This window comes from Tamandua tetradactyla, chromosome 16 (genome assembly GCF_023851605.1).
Source record: "Tamandua tetradactyla isolate mTamTet1 chromosome 16, mTamTet1.pri, whole genome shotgun sequence".
Taxonomy (NCBI): Eukaryota; Metazoa; Chordata; class Mammalia; order Pilosa; family Myrmecophagidae; genus Tamandua; species Tamandua tetradactyla.
Window position 1 is genome coordinate 14902931 of NC_135342.1, and position 22695 is coordinate 14925625.

General features: G+C 49.0%; 1 protein-coding gene and 1 long non-coding RNA gene across 9 annotated transcripts in view; one reads left to right on the top strand and one right to left on the bottom strand.

Moving 5' to 3' along the window:
• Nucleotides 1-7148, bottom strand: part of HIF3A (hypoxia inducible factor 3 subunit alpha) — a 33200-nt gene extending 26052 nt beyond the window's left edge. For 2 of the 8 annotated variants that reach the window (XM_077131365.1, XM_077131372.1), the window contains exons 1-3: nt 7060-7148; nt 1800-1990; nt 565-704 (exon numbers count right to left, since the gene is read on the bottom strand). In XM_077131365.1, coding sequence (XP_076987480.1) covers nt 565-704; nt 1800-1990; nt 7060-7085 — 357 coding nt within the window. In that variant the 5' untranslated portion in view covers nt 7086-7148. Of the gene's footprint in view, nt 1-564; nt 705-1684; nt 1771-1799; nt 1991-2181; nt 3544-3607; nt 3639-4776; nt 4974-5707; nt 5849-7059 lie in introns of those variants that run through there. The other 6 variants (XM_077131370.1, XM_077131369.1, XM_077131368.1 and 3 more) reach the window with 6 other exon arrangements.
• Nucleotides 520-21798, top strand: LOC143658938 (uncharacterized). The gene is made up of 3 exons (XR_013163374.1): nt 520-603; nt 8183-8303; nt 21532-21798. It is a non-coding gene; the product is annotated as an uncharacterized LOC143658938 (long non-coding RNA).
• Nucleotides 21799-22695: the final 897 nt, after the last annotated feature.

A 22695-nucleotide genomic window follows, 5' to 3' on the forward strand; every position in this document is an offset into this window, starting at 1 on the left:
TACAGGGATCTTTCTAAAATGTAAATCTGATTCTACCTCTCTGAAACAACTTCTCTTCTGTTTCCAATACTCTAGTTCCTGGAGATAAACTTTCTAATTTGACCCTAAATTATCTGGGCCCTACTGACCATTCTAACCTTTTCTCTCTCAACTCTTCCCATTGCACTTAGCACCCAGCCAGCATAAACTTCTTTATTCCCCCTGAGATGCTTTGTTTGATCTCGTCTCTGGCCTTTGCATGTTCTGTTCCCAGTCTTCAGTGGTTCCATCCCATATGGCCAGGTCTCCATACCCCCTTGTCCTGGCTAGCTCTTTCAGGTTTCAGCCCAGATATCTTCTCCTCTAGGAAGCCCTTCATTACCTCTCAGGCTAGGTCAGGTGTGCCCTCTCACTCTGGCTCCCTCAGTCCTAGACGTGACAAGCCTGGGTCTTCCTGTCTGGTGATATGCCTGTCTCCCTTCTGTACTGTGAGCCCACAGAGGTAGGGCCTGAGATGTCATAATCATTGTGTATCCCCAGCATCACCCAGCACAGGCCGGGCACACAGCAGGCAGCTTATCTCACCTGACTGAGGCCCAGGTGTTTGCTGACGTTCTCCGACAGGTAAGCCATGTCTCCCTCAGCAGTGAGCACCATGACGAAGCCCTCCAGGGCCTTCAGGTAGCAGGCATCCAGTGGTTCTCCCCCTGCCCGGTTCCATTTCCCTGGTGCCCGGGGCAGAGTGGACAGGGCATCTCACATCAGCCCTGAGCCCAAACTGGCTAGACATCTTCTGCCTTTCCTCACTCAGAGTAAGCTACTGGTACCCCTAGGTGAGTGGGGGACATCCCAGTGGTCTAGGGTCCCAAAGGAGTGGGCAGAACCAGCTAGGAACAGAATTCTAAGAGAGCAGGGCCTCCTGGGTGACAGAAATCTAAAGAGCTTGGGTCTCCCAAGAGAACAGAATTCTAAGAGAGCCAATTCTCCCAGGGATTCAGAATTCTTAGAGAGCAGGGCCTTGGGGGAGGGAGGCAGAATTCTAAAGAGCATGAGTCTCCCAGGGTACAGAATTCTAAAGGAGTGAGGATTCCCAAGGGACAGAGTTCAACTCTAAGGGGGAAGAGCCAACCACAGAACTGAAATCCTCGGGGGTAGGGAATTCTAATAGGGCAAAATCTGCCAGCCCATGACTCTGCTTCCCCCATAATAAAACGTATTCAGGGTCCTGGGATTCCAAAAGGTAGGGGTGTGTGTGTGTGTGTGTGTGTGTGTGTGTGTGTGTGTGTGTCAAAGCATCCGGAAGAGTGGAATTTAAACTGGGTGGGAAATTCACTGCGATGGCTTCTAAAGGAAATGGGTGGGGGAGGAGGGAAGGGGAAGAAGGGTTGTCCTACGTTAAAAAGAATTAGGCAGCGGAGTCTTCTAGAACAATTCAGAGACCGGTCTAGCTGTGAAGGCCTCCAGAGGATCAAATCCTACGGGTTGAGGCGCCTCCAGCAGTTATGGGACTTCCCTTTCCCTAAGCTTACTAGGAAAGCTTCCAACAGGGCACAGGCCCAGGGGGTGGGGCCTCTCACGTGATAGGCTACTGAGGGCGGGACTTTCCAGGAAACTGGGCTTCGGGGGGCCTGCAGCTCGAAGGGGGCGGGTCCTCGCCTGGGAAGGGGTTTCAAGGAGGGGTGGGGCGCCCCCCCTGGAAGACAACCTCAGGGGGCGGTGCCTGGTCCGGATCTGGCTCCCTGGGGGCGGGCCCTAGCCCAGATGGGACCTCCCAGGGGCGGAGCCTTCCCGGGGCGCGGCTTGTGGGGGGCGGGGCTCACCTGCGGCGCAGAGGCGGTGCATGCGCAGATAGCTGATGGTCAAGCGCATGATGGAGGCCTTATCCAGATGTGCGCTAACTCCGCGCGCGAAGGGCAGCGTGTGCGCCAGCTGGTACAGCACCTCGGTCTCTTGGCTGCGCCGGCTGCGGGCCGCATCCCGGGACTTCTCCTTGCGCAGCTCCGTGCTCGACCTGAGGGCAAGAGCAGCGTTTACAGCGCTCCCCTGAAGAAAAAAAGGTGGACGGGACAAGTACGCGGGGTGTTGGACCTTAGGGCCCGAGGTCACAGAGGACAGGGCCTCGCCGTGTGGCCTAGACGAGGTCCCGGCCAGCTCGGCTTGGAAGGCTTAGTCCCTGGAGCCTCTCCTAGCCCAGGTTTTTACCTGTCTCCGTGCCAGCCCATGCTTCCCTTTGGGCCCCGCTCCTCTCCGAGGCGTGCCTAGGGCTGCTCTGTCCCCTCCCTGACTTATCTACTGCTTATTGCCCAAGCTGGGGACGCCTGGGGACCAGGGAGGCCTCCTGCTGGGAGGGGGCACTGGCTGAACTGGCCCGGGGCCAGGGAAAAAGGGAGCCTGAAGTGTCTGCAGCCTCCAAGAATCCCCTTGCTTTCCCTTTCCCCTCCTCCACTGAGCTGAGTCCTCAGAATTCATAAGCACACATCTCAAAGTTCAACGACCCACCAACGGGGGTGCCCTGAGAGGGACAGGGTCTCCCCAGGGTGACAGCACACCAAAGTTTCTGTCAAACCAAGGCACCCCTGTTCTTAAATCCACTTTAAATATTCAAATTCCGTGTGTGTTGGGGGTGGAAGGAGTGTGATTCTGTAGGAAATATGTGCTACTTAGCCAGCTTTTAGTATAGTGACAGCCGTTGTGCCAAGTCTGTAACCAACATCCACCTATCTGATGCTCAATATCCCCATTGACCAGATGAAGACACCAAGGCACAGAGAGGTGCAGCCCTTGCCCACAAGTAGTGAAACCAGAGTTTGAACACTGGTCAGCCCAAATTCTTAAATTATTCCATCTCTGTGGCTCTGGGCTTGTCCCCAGGTCTTAGTGTTTCACTGGCTTCTGTCATTGTCTTAAAATTCAAACTCCAGGTTTGTCTGAATCCAAAGTCTGTACATTTTAGTATTTGAATAAAGAATTACAAAGCATAGTATCCATGGTATAGTATATAGTGTATACTCATATCTTATTATATAGTATATTTATTCTTTTATATAGTCTGTAATCTTGTCTATATTTATAATATTGACAGTGCCATTAATACCAAGTAGCTCTAACTTGCAAAGCATTTGTGTCTAGCACTAACTAGGTTAAGTAATCTGCCTGTAGGCAATCACTCAGTCTTCAGAAGAGCCCTGGGAGGGAGGCTTTCTAAACTGCCATTTTACAGAGGGGAAACTGAGACTCTGAACAGTGAAATCCTTTGCCCAAGAGATCACAGAGTCAGAAACTGGCAGAGCTGGGATTTGAACCTTGGTAGTGAGGATCCAGTCTTCATGTTTCTCTCTAATCCCCTCCTTGTGGTTGTGGCGTTTGTGCCCAGGGAAGCAGGGGAGGGGAGGCTCTGAAGGCGAAGCTGAGGCCATTTCTGGGGGTGGCACAGCCCCACTCCCATGCACCAGGGGGAGAGGGGAGGGAAGATTTTACACTGGCTATAGAGGGGAAAAAAGCCCTTAGGTGACAGGGTGGAAGGCACAGAAGGGGGCAGGCTTGAGGGGGAGTTGGAAGGATTGAGGCTTAAGGAATCCCCCCACTCCCTCCCTCCTGGCTGGTGGGGGGCAGGGGCCTCCCGTCCTACCCTGCCCGAGAGGACATTCCGTCCTGTTCTGTTCTGGTCCAGCCCTGTTTGTCTTCCTGCCCAGAGGGTGGGGGTGGGCGGGCCTCACTGAGCTGGGGGCCCAGGCAGAGGGAGGAGGAACGGGGGTGGGGCTGGCCCCCCCCCCACTCCCAGGCAGCTGGGTTCCCTAATCCTGTCTGTGGCAGCGCTGCTCCTGCTATAGAAGGAGCCAGCTGGTGCCACGGGGACCCTCCTTCCAGCTTGTTCTCATTTGCTCCTCTGAGGGGAAGTGCAGGCCTCTTGCTAGCATCAGGGACACCCAAGTCTTTAGCCTCTCCTCGATTAAGCAGAGTTGGGGCTAGTTCCTTGGGCTCAGGCCTGGGTTCCAATCCCAACTCTCCCACTTCTTAACTGTGTGACTTTGGGCAAGTCACCCAGTCTCTCTGAGTATAACAGCAGATACCTCATAGGGCTGGGGTTTTATTTTTTACTTTTTTTTTTTAAAGATTTTATTTTTTACTTCTAAGCCTATAGGTTAAGGGCTTAGAAGAGGACATGGCAATTAGTTAGTGCTATATAAAGGTTAGACCTATTATTATTCTCCCTTTGTCCACATCCGGATGGCAGGTTCAGGTCTCAGAGGTTCTTGGGCAGGGCGTAGCCTGTGGGGTTTGGTGGTAAGCACCAGGTGGTGTGTGTACACATGCCAGGTATGTACACAGCTGACACACAGATACCTTGGCGTGGAGGACTAAATTACAGTGATTATAACAGCTCTGACATGTTGAATACTCACAGAACTAGTGACCTCATCAAATCCTCACAACGAGTCTAGGGAGCAGGAAAAGTTATCTGCCTTTATCAAAGGCAGAAACGGAGGCTCCCGGCCCAGGGGCACCCAGGGGGTGATCCCAGTGCCTTCTATATCTTCGCTGCTTCTGTTAGGTTCCAGTCCACACCCCAGGTGATCTGAGCCTGTACCAACTACTGCCTTCCCCATTTTCCTGATAAGGAAACCAGCCCAGGGAGGCGATGTGACTCGTCTGAGATCACACAGCTTGTGAGGAGAGCCGAGTCAAGATTCAGACTGGGTCTGGGTATACTTCCGTCCAGAACCGTGTGCCTCAACAGCATATTGGGCACCTGTTGGGTGTCCCACCCAGGCTTCGGTTACCTCCCAGGCTCCTCACCTTAGTCCTGTGTGGAAGGGAGTATGGCCATCGTTTTCCAGGCTGTGTTACTGAGGCCCAACGGGCAGACACTGCACCAGGCCACACAGCTAGGAAGCAGTGAGCTGGGGATGAACATTGACTTTTGGAGTCTGTTGCCCTCAGAAGCTGTGCCTTCACAGGCATGCCCACCCAAGGGTGCCCCGTCCCTGTCCTTCCTTTGCCCAGTGGCTCAAGTCCCTTCCCCCTACCCCAGCCCTGCTGCCTCTGGATCTCCCCAGCTGGCGCTATGCCCAGCCCCAGTCCAGCCCCCTGGCACTCTGCCCAGCTTGGGACGTGCGCCTGGAACCCTCCCCCGCCTTCCTCCGTGTTCTAGCTGAGAACAGAGGGTGGGACCAGGGTCTGGAGGTCCCAGGCTTTGGCCTGAGAATAGGGGCTGGGGCCCGGCAGTGCCAGCCTCTCCCCGCCTGCCCCAGAAGGGGGAGAAGCCCACCTTTCCCTTGCCCTGAAGAACTCACCATCCACGATGGAAGGCAAGGACAAAATGGGGAGACTCCCACCCCACATTCAGGACTGTTCCTGGGCCTCTCTCTTCTGCCATTCAGCTGGTTTTTGGGGGAAGTCTTCCAAAAAGTGTATGGGATTTAGGGTGGGTCCTTAGGTAGTATCTGGTCAGGGACTACTGTTGGCACTAAGAGGCCAGGGGCAGGATTTGGGTTCAAGAAGGGACTTGGGGGAGGTCTCTAGAACCCTGACTCTGCTCGTTCCCAAGGACAGGTAATCTGGTGGGGTGCTGGTCCCCAAAGCCCCATCTCCTCTGGGGCACCTGGGGCAGTGTGCCCCTCTGGGGCTTCCCAAGAATATCCCTGCCCGGGGTGGGATGGCAGCAAGCCCAAGCCAGGGGCAAGAAGGAAGGAGGGAAGAGGATATGGGGTGTGGGGAGCCCACTCACCATCACCCAGACCCCCTTTGGCTGAGGTGCCATCCTGGGGGCGCAGGAGGGGACAGGACCGTGGCAGGGATCCGGGTGCGAGTTATGAGTGGCTGACGCGCAGCGCTGGGATGACACAACAGGAAAGGGCTGGCCTTGGGTGGGGAGGGGGGCACCTCGGCTCAGCTAGGAGGGGCCCCCACCCAGCCAGGAGGGGGCGCCAGGAGGGGTGGGGACTGGCTGCCCCAGAAAGGGGGTGGTGGTGGTGTACCCTGGTCAGCCCGGAGCCAGGGACTGGAGTAGAATGAGGTGGAAGGGGTGGGGGTGGGGATGGATTCTGGGACGTGTGTGAAAAACATGAGTGTGTGGATGGATCCAATCAGACCTGCGAAGCCAGAGGGGAGGGAAGGGGGTGAGGCTTGCTGGACGCCTCAGATTGGACAAGGAAAACCAAGGGCCTGGGGCACCTTCTGGGGTCCCCTGAAACATGGCCACATAGGGACCCTCGAGAGTGGACCCACAGTACAGGTCCCTCTCTGCCCTGCAGTCTGCACCTGTAGGAGGTAAACGCCCCAACTACCTCTGCCGAGGAGCATGCCACTTGGAGCTATGGCAGGGAGTGCTCGCATCAAGGCTTGCAATATCCCACACTGAATCAGACACAGCACCCCACAAGGGGTATCCCCAAAATATGGCTTGGGCGGGGCTTCCCTGTCCCTTCGATTTATGCCTCGTCCATACGGACTAGGTTGGGGTGGGAGCTGAAGTATGGGGCAAGACATTGGGAAATATGTCATTTGTCTCCCTGTTATGAAAGGGGGTGGACCCTACCTTTCAGAAGGAGACGCAAGCGTCCTTTTGGGTCCCAGGCAGCTTCTGAAGGGGCTTCCGCTGTTGATTTCTAGGGGAACCCAAGCTTCAAGACTCTGTCAAGGAGGGTCTGCTCAAAAGGGACTCCCATCCCAAGGGATTCCCTCTATCCGGAAAGGCTCAGTTTGGATCCCAGGGGGCTGGTGGCAAAGACCAACCTAAATTCTGGGGTTTCGGAGGCCAAAGGAGGCAATATGTGGAGACTCTGTCTCCACAGGCAGAAGCTCGGGGACTACTCAAACCCAATTCCGTGGGGTCCCCGAGTTTCACCCCCAACCAGGCGGGAAGCGAACCCAGGGCTTCAGGAAATCGGGGATCGCCACCCCGAAGCTGCTCCGGGCGAGAGGGGCGGGGCAGTCGGGGACTTGAGGGAGTCCCCCCTGGAAATCCCCGAGGGGAGACGGCGCGGCGGGGATGTGCACCCGCGCATTCCCCAACCGGCTCAGGGGTCCCCAGCCAGGGAGCCCCCAATTCCTATTATCCCTGCCCCCGAATCGCGGTACCTTGCGCGCTGCTGCCCCAGCGCCATGGCTCGCGCGTCGCGGCTCCGGAGCTCTTGGAGGCCCCTCGCCCCCTCCCCTGGCCCTGCGAGCCCCCTCCCCAGCTCCGCCCACCGCCGCGTGGTTGGCTGCGCAGCTCCCCGCCGGCGGCGTGATTGGGTGACGGGCCCGTCACTCCTGAGAAAGAGGCGGGACCAGAGGCGAAGGCTCCGAACACTAGGAGGAGTGGGGGGGGGCTGCCTTGAAACACGCACACGCGCGCGCACACCCACATATACACACACACGCTAACCACGCCCCTGGCCGCGGACCTCCTCAGCTGTGTTGCCCGCACGGCCCAGCTGGCCTCTCCCGCGAAGCTCAACACCAATACTCTTCTGAGCCCGCCCCAGCCCCCACCCTCTGACCACCCCCCCACCCCCCACCCCCCGCTCAGCCCTCTGTTTCCTCCCCCAATCCCACCTCCTCTTAGCCCACCTTCCTCTGTTGCCCAGCTCTGCTCCCTCTTCCTTATCCTTCTAAGGCCCCATCTCCCCTCCTCAGCCCCCAACGCCCAGCCGCACCCAATTTCTAGACTCCTTCCCCCCTCTGTATCCCACCCTTCCCCCTCAGTGCCCAGGCCCTCCCTTCAGCCCCCAACCCTTCCTGTCGTACCCCAGCTGGCCCCCCACTCCTCCAGCGTCACTCCCTCTACCTCAGCAGCACCTACCCTGCTCCACCCGGTTCTACCGACTCTCTAACTCCTTTTACAGGTTCCCGTTGATGAATGATGAGGCTTAGGCCAAGTAAGTGCTTAAAACTCAAATGCACCTACTTTTTTTTAATCTTTAAACTATTTTTATTGAATCTTTCTCCAACATTTTATTATGTCAATTTTCATACCGCAAAGTTGAAATAATTTTACAGTGAACGTTTGTTTACAGACCAGTTATATTATGCTGTTAACGTTTTTACTATACCTCTTTGATCATCTATTTATCCTTCCATCACTCCATCAATTCTTTTTTTCATATATTTCCAAGTAAATTACAGACACCTGTACAGTTTCCCCTAAATGCTTCAATATGTATATCATTAACAGAGTTCAATATTTGTTTCATACCCACCTTTTTTTTTGCATGGGCAGGCTACCGGAATCGAACCCGGGTCTCCAGCATGGAGGTGAGAACTCTGCCTGGTGAGCCACCATGGCCCGCCCCACACCCACTTTTAAAGGAGCAGAGAAGTGGCATCTTTGTACTGGTCAGGTGAGAAGGCAGAGGTACAAGTTCACCACAGAGGGGTAAAAGCAACCAAGTGGATAAGGAGCAATGTCTGTGTGGGTGTGTGTTGGTGTTAATCAACGTGGGGGGGGGGGGGGGCAACGTTCTGGATGCTGCATGGATGAAGGAAGAGGATACCATAGCAGAAATCTGTGGATTTTGCCTGCCCAGTATCCTGCTGTTCTGTTTTGGGGAACTAGTCTCTGCCCTCTCAGTCTGTTTCATTTTTATTTTTATTTTTGAACGGGAGCGGATCATATTACTTCCTTTACCAGCTCCAGATATGGGCACAGGACCCACACAGAGCCAATCATTTTATTCTGTTTCCCTGGTCACAGTGATTGGTTCAGGGGAGACATGTGATCTAACCTAGTCCAATGAGAACCAACCCTGAGACTTTTGTGTATCTCTCAGGAAACAAGTTCTCTGTTTCTGCTGGAGTTGCTAAGTGGGTGAGTTATGAGCCTGGAGCTGGAGGGGTTGTCCTGCCACCAAAGGGAAGGGGTATCTTCACAGGGAGGTCAATACAGAGGAAAGTAAAACTAAAAGATGGGAAAGAGAGTCCTGATGCCTGAATGTCCCATGTACCTATTAAATTCCATTTAATTATTGGACTTTTATATTATATTTCTTTGGCCATTGCTGCTGTAATCGTTAAATATTGCTTTATTTATTTATTTTGTTCTTGAGATTAGTTCGACTTGATTTCAGCTACTTGCCCTAAAGGAATCTAGATAGACACAGCAATTAGTTCTTGAGCCCCAGCATGGAGGCAGGTAGCATGTGAAAAAATGAAAAGCCTGAATTAGAGAGGGCTGCCCAGAAAGCAGTGTCCTTGGGACTTTCAGGTAAGGACATCAGGTAGTAGAAATGTTCAAGAAAGAAACTGAGGAAGGGCTGTGGCTATTAACCATGTAATAAGAGTTCCAGAGAGCATGCTGGAAGGATTCGGAAGAGGGAAGGAGTGGAGGGCTGATTCCATGGAAAGGAAGTGTTGGATGATAGAGTCATGGTAGGTAGAAAACCTGAGGGCCCTACATTTCTAACATTGGCCAATGAAAACTGACTTGTTAATAGAACTGAAATGTTTTATATACAGACGCACCAGGCAGCTCTGATATAGGTTAACATTAAACTTGACCCGGAGTTTCCTGGCAGCTAAGGCAAGAAGGGAAATGTGTTTGTTGAAATGGTTTCTAATTTTTGCTAAAAAGGAAGTGTCCTTGTTTGTCTGGAGAGCCGAGTTTTGTTCCTGGAACCAAAGTTTAGGAGGAACTGACAGCCTTTGTATATTAAAATGGGGAGAAGTCTGAGCCAGCAGGAATTATGGGGAGCTCAGTGGCGGCACCTCACCCAGCCTGTGGGGGTTGTTAAGGTTTCTTAACAATGGAGACATGTGAACGGACACTCTTGACAGAGGAATAAGCATGAGGCAGGTTAAGTAGAGGGCCAGGGAAAGGTATTTTAGGCAAAGGGAAGAGAATGCAACAGGTCAGAGGCAAAAGAGAGCTTGGTGCATGTGCTGGTTAGAAGCTGTCATGTACTGCAGAAAAAGTCATGTTCTTTTAAACCATTCCTGTGGGGTCAGACTGATTGTGAGAGGAACCTTTTGATTAGGTTGTTTCCATTGAGATGTGACCCACCCACTTCAAGGTGGGTCTTAATCCTTTACCAGAGTCTTCTCTGAGGTTAAATGTGAAAGAGAAACAACCAGAGTGAACTTAGAGGGAGAAACACCGAGACAGAGAAAGAGAAAGAAAGAGGGAGGGAAAGTAAGAGAGAGAAAGAGAGAGAGAGAAGACCTGGAGAGAGAAAGACCTCGAGAGAGAGCTCACAGAGGGAGAGAGGCCCCACAGATGCTAAGAGAGGAAGCCTCTGGAATCAGAAGCTGAAAGCAGCGGAACCCAGGAGCAAAGGACCAGCACACGCTGGCCATGTGCCTTTCCGTGTGACAGAGGTGTCCCAGATGCTGTCGGCCTTTCTTCAGAGTCCACCTACCATCCTGTGGATGCCTGAATTGGAATATTTTCACAGCATAAGAACTGTAAATTGTAAGTTAGTAAATCCACATTGTAAGTACCAACCCATTTCTGGATATTGCATTCTGGCAGCTTTAGAAAACCAAAATGGTGCATTTGAGGAACTACAAAGTGGACTGTGGTTGCAGCATGGAGTGTGAGGAAAGGAGGTAGGATGTGACGCTGGAGTGGTGCATGGAGGTGAGAGCAATCAGGCCTGTAAAGCCATTTAAACAGCTTGGGCTTTCTCCTCAAAAGACTGGGGAGCTATGGAATGGGTTTGAGGAGGAGATGAACACAACATGCCTTATAAGTATCCCTCTGGCTGTCATGTGGATGAGACTAGAGGCTAGAGAACAGGCTGGAGGCTGGGCTTGGTTCCTGGGTGGGAAAAGAGATGGCTGTACAGGGCAGGCGCTACAGGGATGGAGAGGGGACCCATTAAAGAGCTACTGAGGTTCATCGGTAGAAGAATGGATAAACAAACTGGCAAACACCCATTCAATGCCATATTAATCATCAAGGAAAAGGCAGAAACTTTTGGCAAACAAAACAACATGGATGGATGGATCTCAGAATCATTTAGCTGAATGAAAGAAGCCAGAGACAAGAAACAACACACTGTGTGAAGTTCCAGAACAGGCAAAGTTAATCTATGGTGGAAAAAAAAACAGGACAGTGGTTGCTTCAGAGGCAGGGACAAGGATTAACTGGGAAAAGGGCATGAGGGAACTTTCTGGGGTTATGACAGTGTTATTCTTTATCTCAGTGGGGGTTTGGGTTACATTGGTATATGCATTTAAAAAAATTTTTTTTATTAATCAAAAAAATATATTACAAGAAAGAAACACATTCTTAACCTATGCTCATTCCGTTCTACATACACAACCAGCAGTTCACAACATCGTCACATAGTTGCACATTCACCATCATGATCACCCCCTAGAACATCTGCACCAACCCAGAAAAAGAAATAAAAAGACAACAGAAAAACGAAATGAAAATGGAAAAAAAAAATTATACACACCAACCCCCCCACCCCACCCCCACCGATCACCAGCATTTCAAAGAAACCCACTTGTTCCCCCTATTATCCATCCCCACTCCATATGTTCTACTTGTCTGCTGAGAAGGCAGACAAACGGAGCATCAGACACAAGGTTTCCACAATGACACAGTCACACTGTGAAAGCTACACCATTATACAATCATCATCAAGAAACATGGCTACTGGAACACAGCTCTACATCTTCAGGCAGTTCCTCCAGCCTCTCCATTACATCTTAGATAACAAGGTGATATCTATCTAATGCATAAGAATAACCTCCAGGATAACTTCTGAACTCTGTTTGGAATCTCCCAGTCACCGAGACCCTGTCTCACCCCACTCTTCCCCTCCTTGGTCAAGAAGGCTCTCTCAATCCCTTGATGCCAGGCCTCAGCTCACTCTAGAGTTTTTCTCAGTCCCTTGATGCTGAGTCTCAGCTTACTCCAGGATCCCTGTCCCACGCTTCCAGGGAGGTCCACACCCCTGGGAGTCATGCCCCACGCAGACAGAAGGAGGGTGGCGAGCTTGTTTGTTGTGTTGGCTGGAGAGAGAGGCTACATACATTCCCCTGGGGGTGACCCCTAGGCCTAATTTAAAGCAGACTTGACCTATCCTTTGTGGGGTCAAGCTTCACATGAACAACCCCCAAGACTGGGGGCTCAGCCCACAGCCTTGGTTGTCCACACTGCCCATGAGAATATCAAGAATCCAACTTGGGGAGGCTAAATCCTCCCCTGTTCCCACCGTTTCTCAAAGGGGACCCCGCAAATACTTTTCCACTTACTGATCAAATCACTCTGGGATTCATCGGGGCATCACTCTGGACAAGCCAACAAAATCTCATGTCCTACCCAAGATTCCATGCACCCATGTCATTCAACCAACTATCGACATAAGTTATATTGGGAGATACACCAGTCAAAATATAAATTTTGCACCAAATAAACATTTTTTGCTTTAGCCTCACACATAAGTTGAAATTTTAAAATATTAATTACCATCCATTTTCAGCAACCCCGCAGCAACGACACTCCTCCGTTCTTCCTCGTGCAAAAACACCCTTTAAATTTGTACATTTAGTCACCATCACACACTCCAGGCACTCCTAGATTATACCATCTTAATCTTTATCGTCTGTCTTTCTTTGTGATTTCATTTGTGCCCCCAGCCCTCCTCCCTCTATCATTCTCACATTCAGCTTCATTCAGTGTTTTAACATAATTGTATTACAGTTAGGTAGTATTGTGCTGTCCATTTCTGAGTTTTTATATTCAGTCCTGTTGCACAATCTGTATCCCTTCAGCTCCAATTACCCAATATCTTACCTATTTCTATCTCTTGGTGGTCTTTGTTACCAATGAAATATTCCAAGTTTATTCACTAATGTCAGTTCATATCAGTGAGACCATACAGTCTTTATTCTTTTATTTTTGGCTTATCTCCCTCAGCATAATGTTCTTAAGGTCCACCCATGTTGTTACATACTTCATAACTTTATTCTGTCTTACAGCTGCATAATATTCCATCATATGTATGTGCGACAGTTTGTTTAGCCACCCATCTGCTGGCGGACATTTTGGCGGTTTCCATCTCTTGGTAATTGTAAATAATGCTGCTATAAACATTGGTATGCAAATGTCCATTTGTGTCCTTGCCCTCATGTTCTTTGAGTAGAGACAGCTTTATAGATGGGTCCTGTTTTTTTAATCCATTCTGCCAGTCTGTGTCTTTTGATTGGGGAGTTTAATCCATTACCATTTAGTGTTTTTACTGTATGGGTAGTACTTTCTTCTACCATTTTGCCTTTTGGATTTTATATGTCATATCTAATTTTCCTTCTTTTTACCTTTACTCATAGTCTTCCTTTCTACACTCTTCTCCACACCTCTCTCTTCTGTCATTTCGTGTCTGTCTCTAGTGCTCACTTTAGTATTTCTTGCAGAGCTCTCTCTGGGTCACAAATTCTCTCAGTGATTTTTTGTCTGAAAATGTTTTAATTTCTTCCTCATTTTTGAAGGACAATTTTTCTGGATATAGAATTCTTGGTTGGCAGTTTTTCTCTTTTAATAATTTAAATATATCATCCCACTGTCTTCTCACCTCTATGGTTTCTGCTGAGAAGTCTACACATAGTCTTATTGGGCTTCCCTTGTACGTGATGGATTGCTTTTCTCTTGCTGCTTTCGAGATTCTCTCTTTCTCTTTGACCTCTGACATTCTGATTAGTAACTGTCTTGGAGTACATCTATTTGGATCTATTCTCTTTGGGGTATGCTGCACTTTTTGGATCTGTAACTTTAAGTCTTTCATAAGACTTAATTTTCAGTGATAATTTCCTCCATTGGTTTTTCTCCTCCCTTTCCCTTCTCTTCTCCTTCTGGGACACCCACAACATGTATATCAGTGCACTTCATATTGTCCTTCAATTCCCTGAGTCCCTGCTCATATTTTTCCATTTTTTCCCTATATTTTCTTTTTTCTTGTCAGATTTCAGATGTTCCATCCTCCAGTTCAATAACCCTATGTTCTGCCCCTCGAAATCTACCATTGTAGGTTTCCATTGTTTTTTTCATCTCTTCTACCGTGCCTTTCATTCTTATAAGTTCTGTGATTTGTTTTTTCAGATTTTCAGTTTCTTCTTTTTGTTCATTCCTTGCCTTCTTCATATCCTCCCTCAATTCATTGATTTGGTTTTTGATGAAGTTTTCCATGTCTGTTCGTATATTCTGAATTAAATGTTCCAGCTCCTGTATGTCATTTGAATTGTTGGTTTGTTCCTTTTACTGGGCCATATCTTCAATTTTCCTAGTGTGATTTGTTATTTTTTGCTGGGCTCTAGGCATTTAATTACCTTAATTAGTTTATTCTTGAGATTGCTTTCATTTCTTTTACCTAGGGTTTTCTTGCTGGATGAATTTGTTGTCTATCTGTTCTTTGACATTCAGTTCAGCTTTATCTGGATCTCTCGCTTAAGTTTTGTTTAACAGAGGAGAATTTTTCAGTTCTTGTTTTCTTGTTTCTTGCCTTGCTTATATGGTGCATTTTTCCCCCCACTCTTAGGAGGGTCTACTTAGGTATTATAGACCCCAGCCGGATTTTCCCAGACCAAACTGGCCTCCTATCAGGAGGAAAGAGTCACCTGCATCGGTTTTCCCTGAGGGTGAGATCCAGCAGGTTGAAAGAGTTTCCTTGTGAAGTCTCTGGGCTCTGTTTTTCTTATCCTGCCCAGTATGTGGTGCTTGTCTGCCTGCGGGTCCCACCAGCCTGAGATGATGCGATACCTTTAACTTTGGCAGACTCTCCCTGCTGGGGGCATGGTGGAGTCAGAGGAGAGGTTGTAGGCTGGCTTTAATGGCTTCAAATTACCAAGCTGTGGTGTCTGAATTCCTTGAGGGAGGGATTCCACCTGAGTTGGGCTTCACCCCTCCCCTGGGGAAGGCGCAGGCTCCAGACAAGCCCTCAAACTTTGTTTGTTTCTGCCTATGCCTGGGGCAGTTGCAGCCTGAGTAGCCCTGCCACTGAATCCAAAGGCAGTCAAGCCTTTGTAGAAACACAGCCACAAAAACCTCTGTTTCTTTTTCCATCAGCCCTGCCCCCTTGGCACCAGGAAAAAATGAGCAACCTCAGCTTTGACCAGGTTCACCTGAACTGGAGGCCTATTTTTAGTAGTCAGAATTTGTGAACTAATTCCACAATTGGCGTTTGGTTGGGCACAGCCCCTGCTGCTGGTAAAATCTCTTTCCTTTCCCTTCTGGGAAGCAGCCCATGGGGGAGGGTCATCAGCTGCCATGACTTGAGGAACTCACGGTTCTGTGGGGGCTCGCAGCCGGTCCAGCTGGTCCAGACTGGGGTACACTGTGTGTCCGGTCACTGACGTGGCCCCAGGAGCTGTTCTGTACTGTTTCTGGTTATTTAGTAGTTGTTCTGGAAGACGAACTAAATCGCACACATTGCTAAGCCACCATCTTGGCCCGGAAGTCTGGTATATGCATTTTTGAAACTCAGTGAATGTACTCTGAAGATTTCTGGATTTCCCTTGTTGGAGAAGCCATAAAATATCGCTCACCTGGCTGCCGTGGCTGATGCAAGGCAATAATGATGACCAATCCCAGAAATCTGCCCTCCGCCCTAGCAACAATGGCCACCAATCCCCATCCGACTCGTGTTCCTGCATGCTTCCAGCCTATATAAGCCTGTGCACTTCTTCAATAAAGTGAACGTCTTCCACTCACTCCTGAGGATTGTTTCCTGAGTCGTGTGCTGTGTGCTGTGTGCTCTGTGTCTGTGTGACTGCCTCAGTACGGCCGCTTACCGCCAGCCATCAACTAACCAGCCATCAGCAACCCAACCTCAAAATCGAAAATAAGGAACCATAAACAAATACTGATATATTGAGGATTTAGGGGTTGCACTGTAATCTGCAACTTCCTATTGAAGTGCATTAAAAATGAAGCTAGAGAAATGAGGGACAGAGGATGGATTAATGGGCAGAAATAAGTTAAAGCAAACACAGAAGATGTTAAGTGTTGGCACCTGAGTAATTGGATATATGGGTGTTCACTGTAAGATCGTTTAGCTTTTCTGTATGCTTGCAATGCCTAGAATAAAACGAGAGAAACAAGACACACTTAAGAGCAAGAAGGGCAAGGCTTGGAGATTTTTTGATTATGTGGTGAATTATTTTGATTTTGGAGATGATTTCTTTAAAGTATGTTCTCTCTTGGGCAAATGGAAATCTTCATATTTTCAATGTGGTTTGGGGTTTTGTCTTAGTTTGTAAATGCTGCCAACAATGCAGTATAGTAGAAATGGGTTGGCTTTTATAAAGGGAATTAACGGCGTTACAAGTTTACAGTTCTAAGGCCATAAAAATGTCCAAACTAAGGCATCCAGATAAAGATCCTTCGCTCAAGAAAGGGCCAGTCATGTTCAGAGTTTCTCTGTCAGTTGGAAAGACCCATGGCACGTCTGCTAGCTTTCTCTCCAGGCTTCTTGTTATAAATGGCTTCCCTGGAGATGTTTTCTTTCTGTATCTCTAAAGGTCTCAGTGTGGGTTCTGAAGCTTTTTTGAACATAGTTCTGTCATAAAAGACTACAGTATGTGGATTAAGACCCACCTTGAATGGGTGGAGACACATCTCCACGGAAACCACCTAATCAAAAGGTCCCGACCACAGTTGGGTGGTCATATCTCCATGGAAACAACTTAATCATAAAGATCCTGCCAAAACAAATCTGCCCCCACAAGATTGAACAAGGAAAAGACCACACCATTTCTGGATTACACAACAGCCTCAAACTAGCACAGTCTCTTTTCTTCTCCCACTCTTTCTTCTTCCCCTGATCTCTTTATCCAACAAAACTCCCATCTACTAACCCATTCATTCATTTTATTTATTCGATACTCACTGAGAGCTAAATACATGTCAGGCACTGTTGTGAGCACAGGGGATAGAGTAGTGAAAAAGATGGCAGAGATCTCTGCCCTGTGCCCATGGAACTTACACTCTAGTGGGGAAACAGACTACACAGAGGAAAATAAGTTAAATATGCAGTATGTTAAATTGTGATAGATGCTATGGAGAAATGTAAAGCAGTGAGCAGGGATGGGTTGACATTTTTAGGCAGGGAGGGGCTGTCATTTAAATGGTGTGGTCATGGAAGGGCTTAACGTGGTACCATTTGAACTCTGTGAATCTCTGGGCTAAGACCCTGCTGAGCTGGGAGAAGAGCAAGTGCAAAGGCCCTGTGCCTTGTAAGTTCAAGGATAAGCAAGGATGACCGGTGTGCTGGAGCAGAGAGATGGACAGAGCAAGTGGGAAGAGATGAGAGTAAGGAGGTGGCATGTGGGGAGGTGTGACATGGTGATGCGGGCAGATCACGTAGGAAGGGTCTGCTAGGTTATGTGTAGACTTTCACTTTAACTCTGGGGTGAAGGGAGCATGGGGGGTTTCTGATCAGAGATTTGACATTATCTGAGTTTGGTCTGGGTGAAGGGTGAAGCCTTCCCAAGTCCTCTTTCCCCTCAGCTATGAAAGAGCTTCAAGGGATTTTCTATTTTACGAAATGAACTACCCCAATGAGAAGTCTTATTTTGCTCATGCATCTGCCATTCTACCAGGTGCAGCAGGGACAGCTCCTCTCTGCTTTACCTGGCATCAGCTGTGGCAGCTTGAAGGCTGGGGATGGGCATCAGGTGAAGACTCCTCACTCAGTGTCTGGGGGTTGGTGCTCCTTGTCAGCTGGGACCGTCCCTAGAGGCTGTGGTGGGAACAACCCACATGCACCCTTTCCCCATGACTGCTTGCCTTCCTCTCATTGTGGAGGCTGAGCTCCCAGGGAGAGGAAGAGGAGGAGAAGGAGAAAGAGAGAGAAGGAGACTGGAGATAGATGGAAGCTGCAACTCCTTTTATGCTCTATCCTGGGAAGTCATATGTCATGGCACTTCCGTCTCGTTCTGCTCATCCAGGCCATCACCAGGGCCAGGGAAATGGAGTTTACTTCTAGATAGGGTTTGACAAGGTTCTGGAAGAGCACTTTGGTCCTGAAATACTTCTGTGGCTGCTTTTGGGAAATAAGTTTCACACTTTCAGTAGGAAAATATGTCGGAGCTCTGCCTTCAGAGAGATGGAGTCTTAGGCCTTGGAATACAAGGTGGGGAAATGTCTTGTTTGCAGGGAAGAGGGCTCAGCAACAAAATTCCAGACCTTTGTGCACCTAGTTCTGAGAGGCCAGTGTTGCTGGATGGTGCCTCCTCTGCCCCTGCCCCCACAACTTTCTTGCCTGATGTTCACCTCCCACTGCTTGATCACCCTTCCTCACCGCCCAAGGCTTGGGGAGAGGCTCCTTCGCAGAAACCTCTGCTGAACTGATCTCATCCCTGTCCCTTAACCCCCATGCCTCCAAGTTCTAATAAGGTGTGTTTAGAAAAATCAACTGCCATCCCTGGACCACTGCCAAGGTTAGAAAAATCTCTCCAAACCCAAGTCAAGGCCCACCTGGAAACAGGTGATGGACATAGATAGCCGAGTTCCAAGCACTGTACCGGGGCACTGAGCCATGTGCTATGCCGAGCCCTTTGCATTCCTGCTCTTACTGGAACATCAATCACCACAGCCCCACTAGTTCGGCTCAAGGGTAGCGCTTATGAGCCTGAGCTCTGGAGCCACCTCCCATATTGGTTTGCATTCCAGCTCTATGACTTCCCCGTTGTGTGCTCTCAGGCAAGTTAGAAAATGGACATAAGAAAATAGTACCTCTTTTGATTTGCTAAAGCAGGTGGGATGCAATATAGCAGAAACAGATTGGCTTTTAAAAATGGGGATTGATTAGTTTGCAAGTTTACAGTTCAGATTCCATGGAAATGTCCAAATTAAGGCATCAACAGGAAGATTCCTTCTCTGAAAACTGGTCACGGGCAAGCTTGTGCTCCTAATCAGATAGCAAGGTGCTTGCTGACTCTGCTGGTCCTTCTCTTCTGGATTTCATTGTTTCCAGTTTATGGCTTTAGGGACTTTCCTCTCTTCAGCTTCTCTGGGCTTTTCCTGTGAACTTCTCTTAAAATCATCTCGTAGCTTCTGTATGTGAAATAACATCATCAAATCGTCCCACCTGCAATAGGTCTGCACCCACAGGAACACATTAAAAGAACACGGCCTTTTCTGGGGTACATAACAGCTTCAAACTATCACAGCACCCTCTGTGGTAGATTGGCTTATCTTCATTCTTTTCTTGTTCTGAAATTATAGCTCCCTGGCTTTACCATGTGACTTTGCAGGTCCTCCTGAGTCAGCCAAATACATCAGATACATTCCTGCTCCCCGGAGGGTGGGCTAGTTCATGTGGTGTTCGTTGACCACTGGGATGAGTGGCAGCTGTTATCACAAAATAAACAGGCAGCTGGACTTGATGTGCTCCCGGTGGGACGCTTCAGTTAAAATAATTAAACCTTAATCTGATCAACCTCCTGGTTCTCACTACCAGTTTACAGGAAACACCTGGACTCAGGAACATGAGAAATACACAATGAGGAAGCAACTGGCCATTTTAGAGTCTGGACAGTTTCTAGAGCACTCTTGCCCAATAGTATTTCCTGTGACAATGGAAAATGTTCTAGATCTGTACTGTCTGAGACAGTAGCCATTGGCCACATATGGCTGTCAGCCACTTCAAATGTAGGGAATGTGACTGAGGAAATGAATTTCAGTTTAATTTTATTGTAATTAATTTAAATTTAAACAGCCACATGCAGCTCGTGGCTATCAGCTGGACAGCATATTCTGGAGAGCAGATGACACAATCTCTTTAATAAATGGCAAGGCGAGGGAGCTTGCCGATTTAAGAGGGGCTCATTAGGCATATTAACCAATTGCAACATATGGACTTTGGAACTTGATTCAAATGAATCAACTTTCCACAAGACACTTGAGAGAATAAGGTAGAATTCAGCACTGACTGGGTACTTAATGATATTAAGAAATTATTATTATTTTTATGGCATGTGGATATTCTAGAGACTTTTTTTTTTTAAGGGCACCCATCACAGGTGATGCGTGTGAAAGCTGCACTCCTGTCTGTGCCCACACACATGAGATCTCACACGTGTCGTGGTGCCTGTGGTCGATGCTGATGCACTGTTGATGGTGATGCAGGTGGCTGCCCGGGACAGGCAGGGATTGACCCAAGGCCTCAGTGCACCACTGCCCCCTACCTTGGAGCACATTTTTTATTTATGGCTGAATACTATTGCATTGCACGGAGGTACCACAGCTTGTTATCCATTGACCTATTGAAGGATGTCTTGGTTGCTTTCTCTTGATTTCACTATCAATATAGTAATAACCTGTCTGAATCTAAGAGGGTGTTCTAGTTTGCTAGCTGCCGGAATGCAATATACCAGAACTAGAGTATCTTTTAAAAAGAGGAATTTAATAAATTACAAATTTATTAATTTAAATTTGACACTGTGAAAATCTCCAAATTAAAACAAGTCTATAAATATGTTCAAACGAAGGCCCCATCAAGAGGTTACCTTCACTCAAGAAAGGCCTAAAATTCAGCATTTCTCTCTTAACTGGGAAGGCATGTAGTGAACGTGGTGATGTCTGCTGGCCTTCTCTCCAGGCTCCTTGCTTCATGAAGCTCCCTGGGAGGTGTTTTGCTTCTTCAGCTCCAAAGGTCCCTGGCTGGTGGCCTCTGTATGGACCTCGTGGCTCTCCCGTTGTTCTCGTGGACCTCCCGTCATTCTGTCATGCTTCTGAGGCTCTCTCCTCATTCTCAAAAAGAACTCTCACCAAAACATCTCCTCTTTTTATAAGGTTCCAGCAAACTAACCAAGCCCCATAGAAGGGGTGGAGATATGTCTACATCTCCAAGATAACCTAATCAAATTTCCAACCTATAGTGCTGAATAGGTATTAGAAGAAACCATTGCTCCCACAAGATTGATTGGGATTAACACATGGCTTTTCTAGGGTACATACATCCTTTCAAACCAGCACAAGGTTTGTTGTATCTTTATCAAGCAAATCTGTCAGCCTTGCTTGACAGAGAGGAAGTAGGTTTGGGGGGTGGAAGCCTCAGTCATTGACACAGGTCTGACACCATGTCTTGCAAACTCAGCAGGGAGCTCTGGAGCAAAGCCTCCCCGTGAGGATTCCTGTATTGGGCAGAAATGTCCAGGCCCCAGTGCCCTGATGTGCTCAGTCCCTGGCTGGGGCTACCTGGGAAGAGTATGTTGAGGGCTGGAAAGAATACGTCAGACCCTGAAGGAGGGGCAGCTTCAAGCTAGCTGCAGTCTTCACAGCTGAACAGTCAGTTCTTTCCTAAAGGGAGATCTGAACGGTGCATCTCCATAGGAGTTCCATCCCTGAGCAGAACCAATTTCAATTGCTGCTAAACACCCTTTAGAGGGGCAGCCCCTCCACCTGCTTTGTGAGCTACTAGCTGGGAAGCACATGGCATCTCTTTCTCTCTCAGCCACGATTTCCTTATGGGACAGCATCCTAAGGCACTTTTGTGGCTTCATTCAATAATATGGAAATGGAACACTTGATTGATACTTAATACAAGGTATTGGTATTGCTGTGTCTAGTAGAGATTTTCTTGTAGCTGTTGTTTCTATCATCAGTCATCTTTGACTTCCCAGCTCCTGAGCAGAAAGGCCACTGCCACATACCCTGTACCAGAAACTGCTGAACAACAGAGAACAATTTCTCCCATGGAGATCTCTAACTGACCCACCCCCAAGATTTCTCTTCATACCTGTTACTCTGTTTGATTCTGAGAGGAGAAAAACAAGGACTGTGAGTAGGTGATAGGAAGGGGCTGAGCATGGGCTGGGCTGGGGATTAGAGACCAGGTGTGCGTGTGTGTGTGTGTGCAGATGTGTGCACATGGGCACCTCTGTCTGCATTTCTGCCGGCTGCACATAATTTCATTGATGGTTACAGCACAGGGTTGGATGTGGGGCTGACCCTTAGACAGATCCTGTTTTATGGATGGAAAGTCCCCTGGAGGGGGAGTGGATCCTCTTCAAATGGAGCTGCTAAGGGGTAGAAAATAAAGGAAGAAATCCTCAAAGTGTTGACTTCAGAGTTCAGATAAGGGATGGATTGTAGGTTGTAAGGAGAAGGCATCTGGAGTGAGCCAGGCTTTGGGGTTTCCTGGGTGGAAGATGGTGAGAACAGAGGTAAGAAAGGGGTGGTGGTTTGAAGGTTTGGGTGTTGGGTCTGTAATGGTGTAGGGCTTGACATGGGTTGCAATCCTAACTTCACGAAACCATCTTTCTGTGTCCCGTTGCTGTGCAAACAGGCCTAGGAGTGAGAGCTGTGCCAGGACCTGTGGGAAGGGGCCTGGGTCCTGACCAGGGATGCTGAGACCAGGGCCTGCTGACCCTCTCCAAGGAGCTGGGCCCGGGCTGTTGGGGGGGTGTGGACTAGTCTCATGGGACCTGGCTCCAGTCCAGCTGCATCCGTGATTAGCAGCATCATACTGGGACAGCGTCGAGCAGGACCCAGCGAGTGGGCGAGGGAACATGCCCTCATCCTGACTCCCGTTTGACAAGCCTGGGTCTGCCCTGAGGAGGGGGATGGGCCCCCTTTCTATGTGGTGGGTACAGGGAGGGGCTTTTACTGGGATGAGGGCTCCCAGGGCCCCTGATCCCCCTTTCTTACCCCACTGGCCATCATCCTGTGACATGACCCCAGGCAGTCTCTGGGGACTCTTAGATATTTGTTTCATGGCTCCAGGTTCCTTTCTCCCTCAGGACAAAGCAGGAGGCAGGTTTAAAATGCTGGACACTGACCATCCT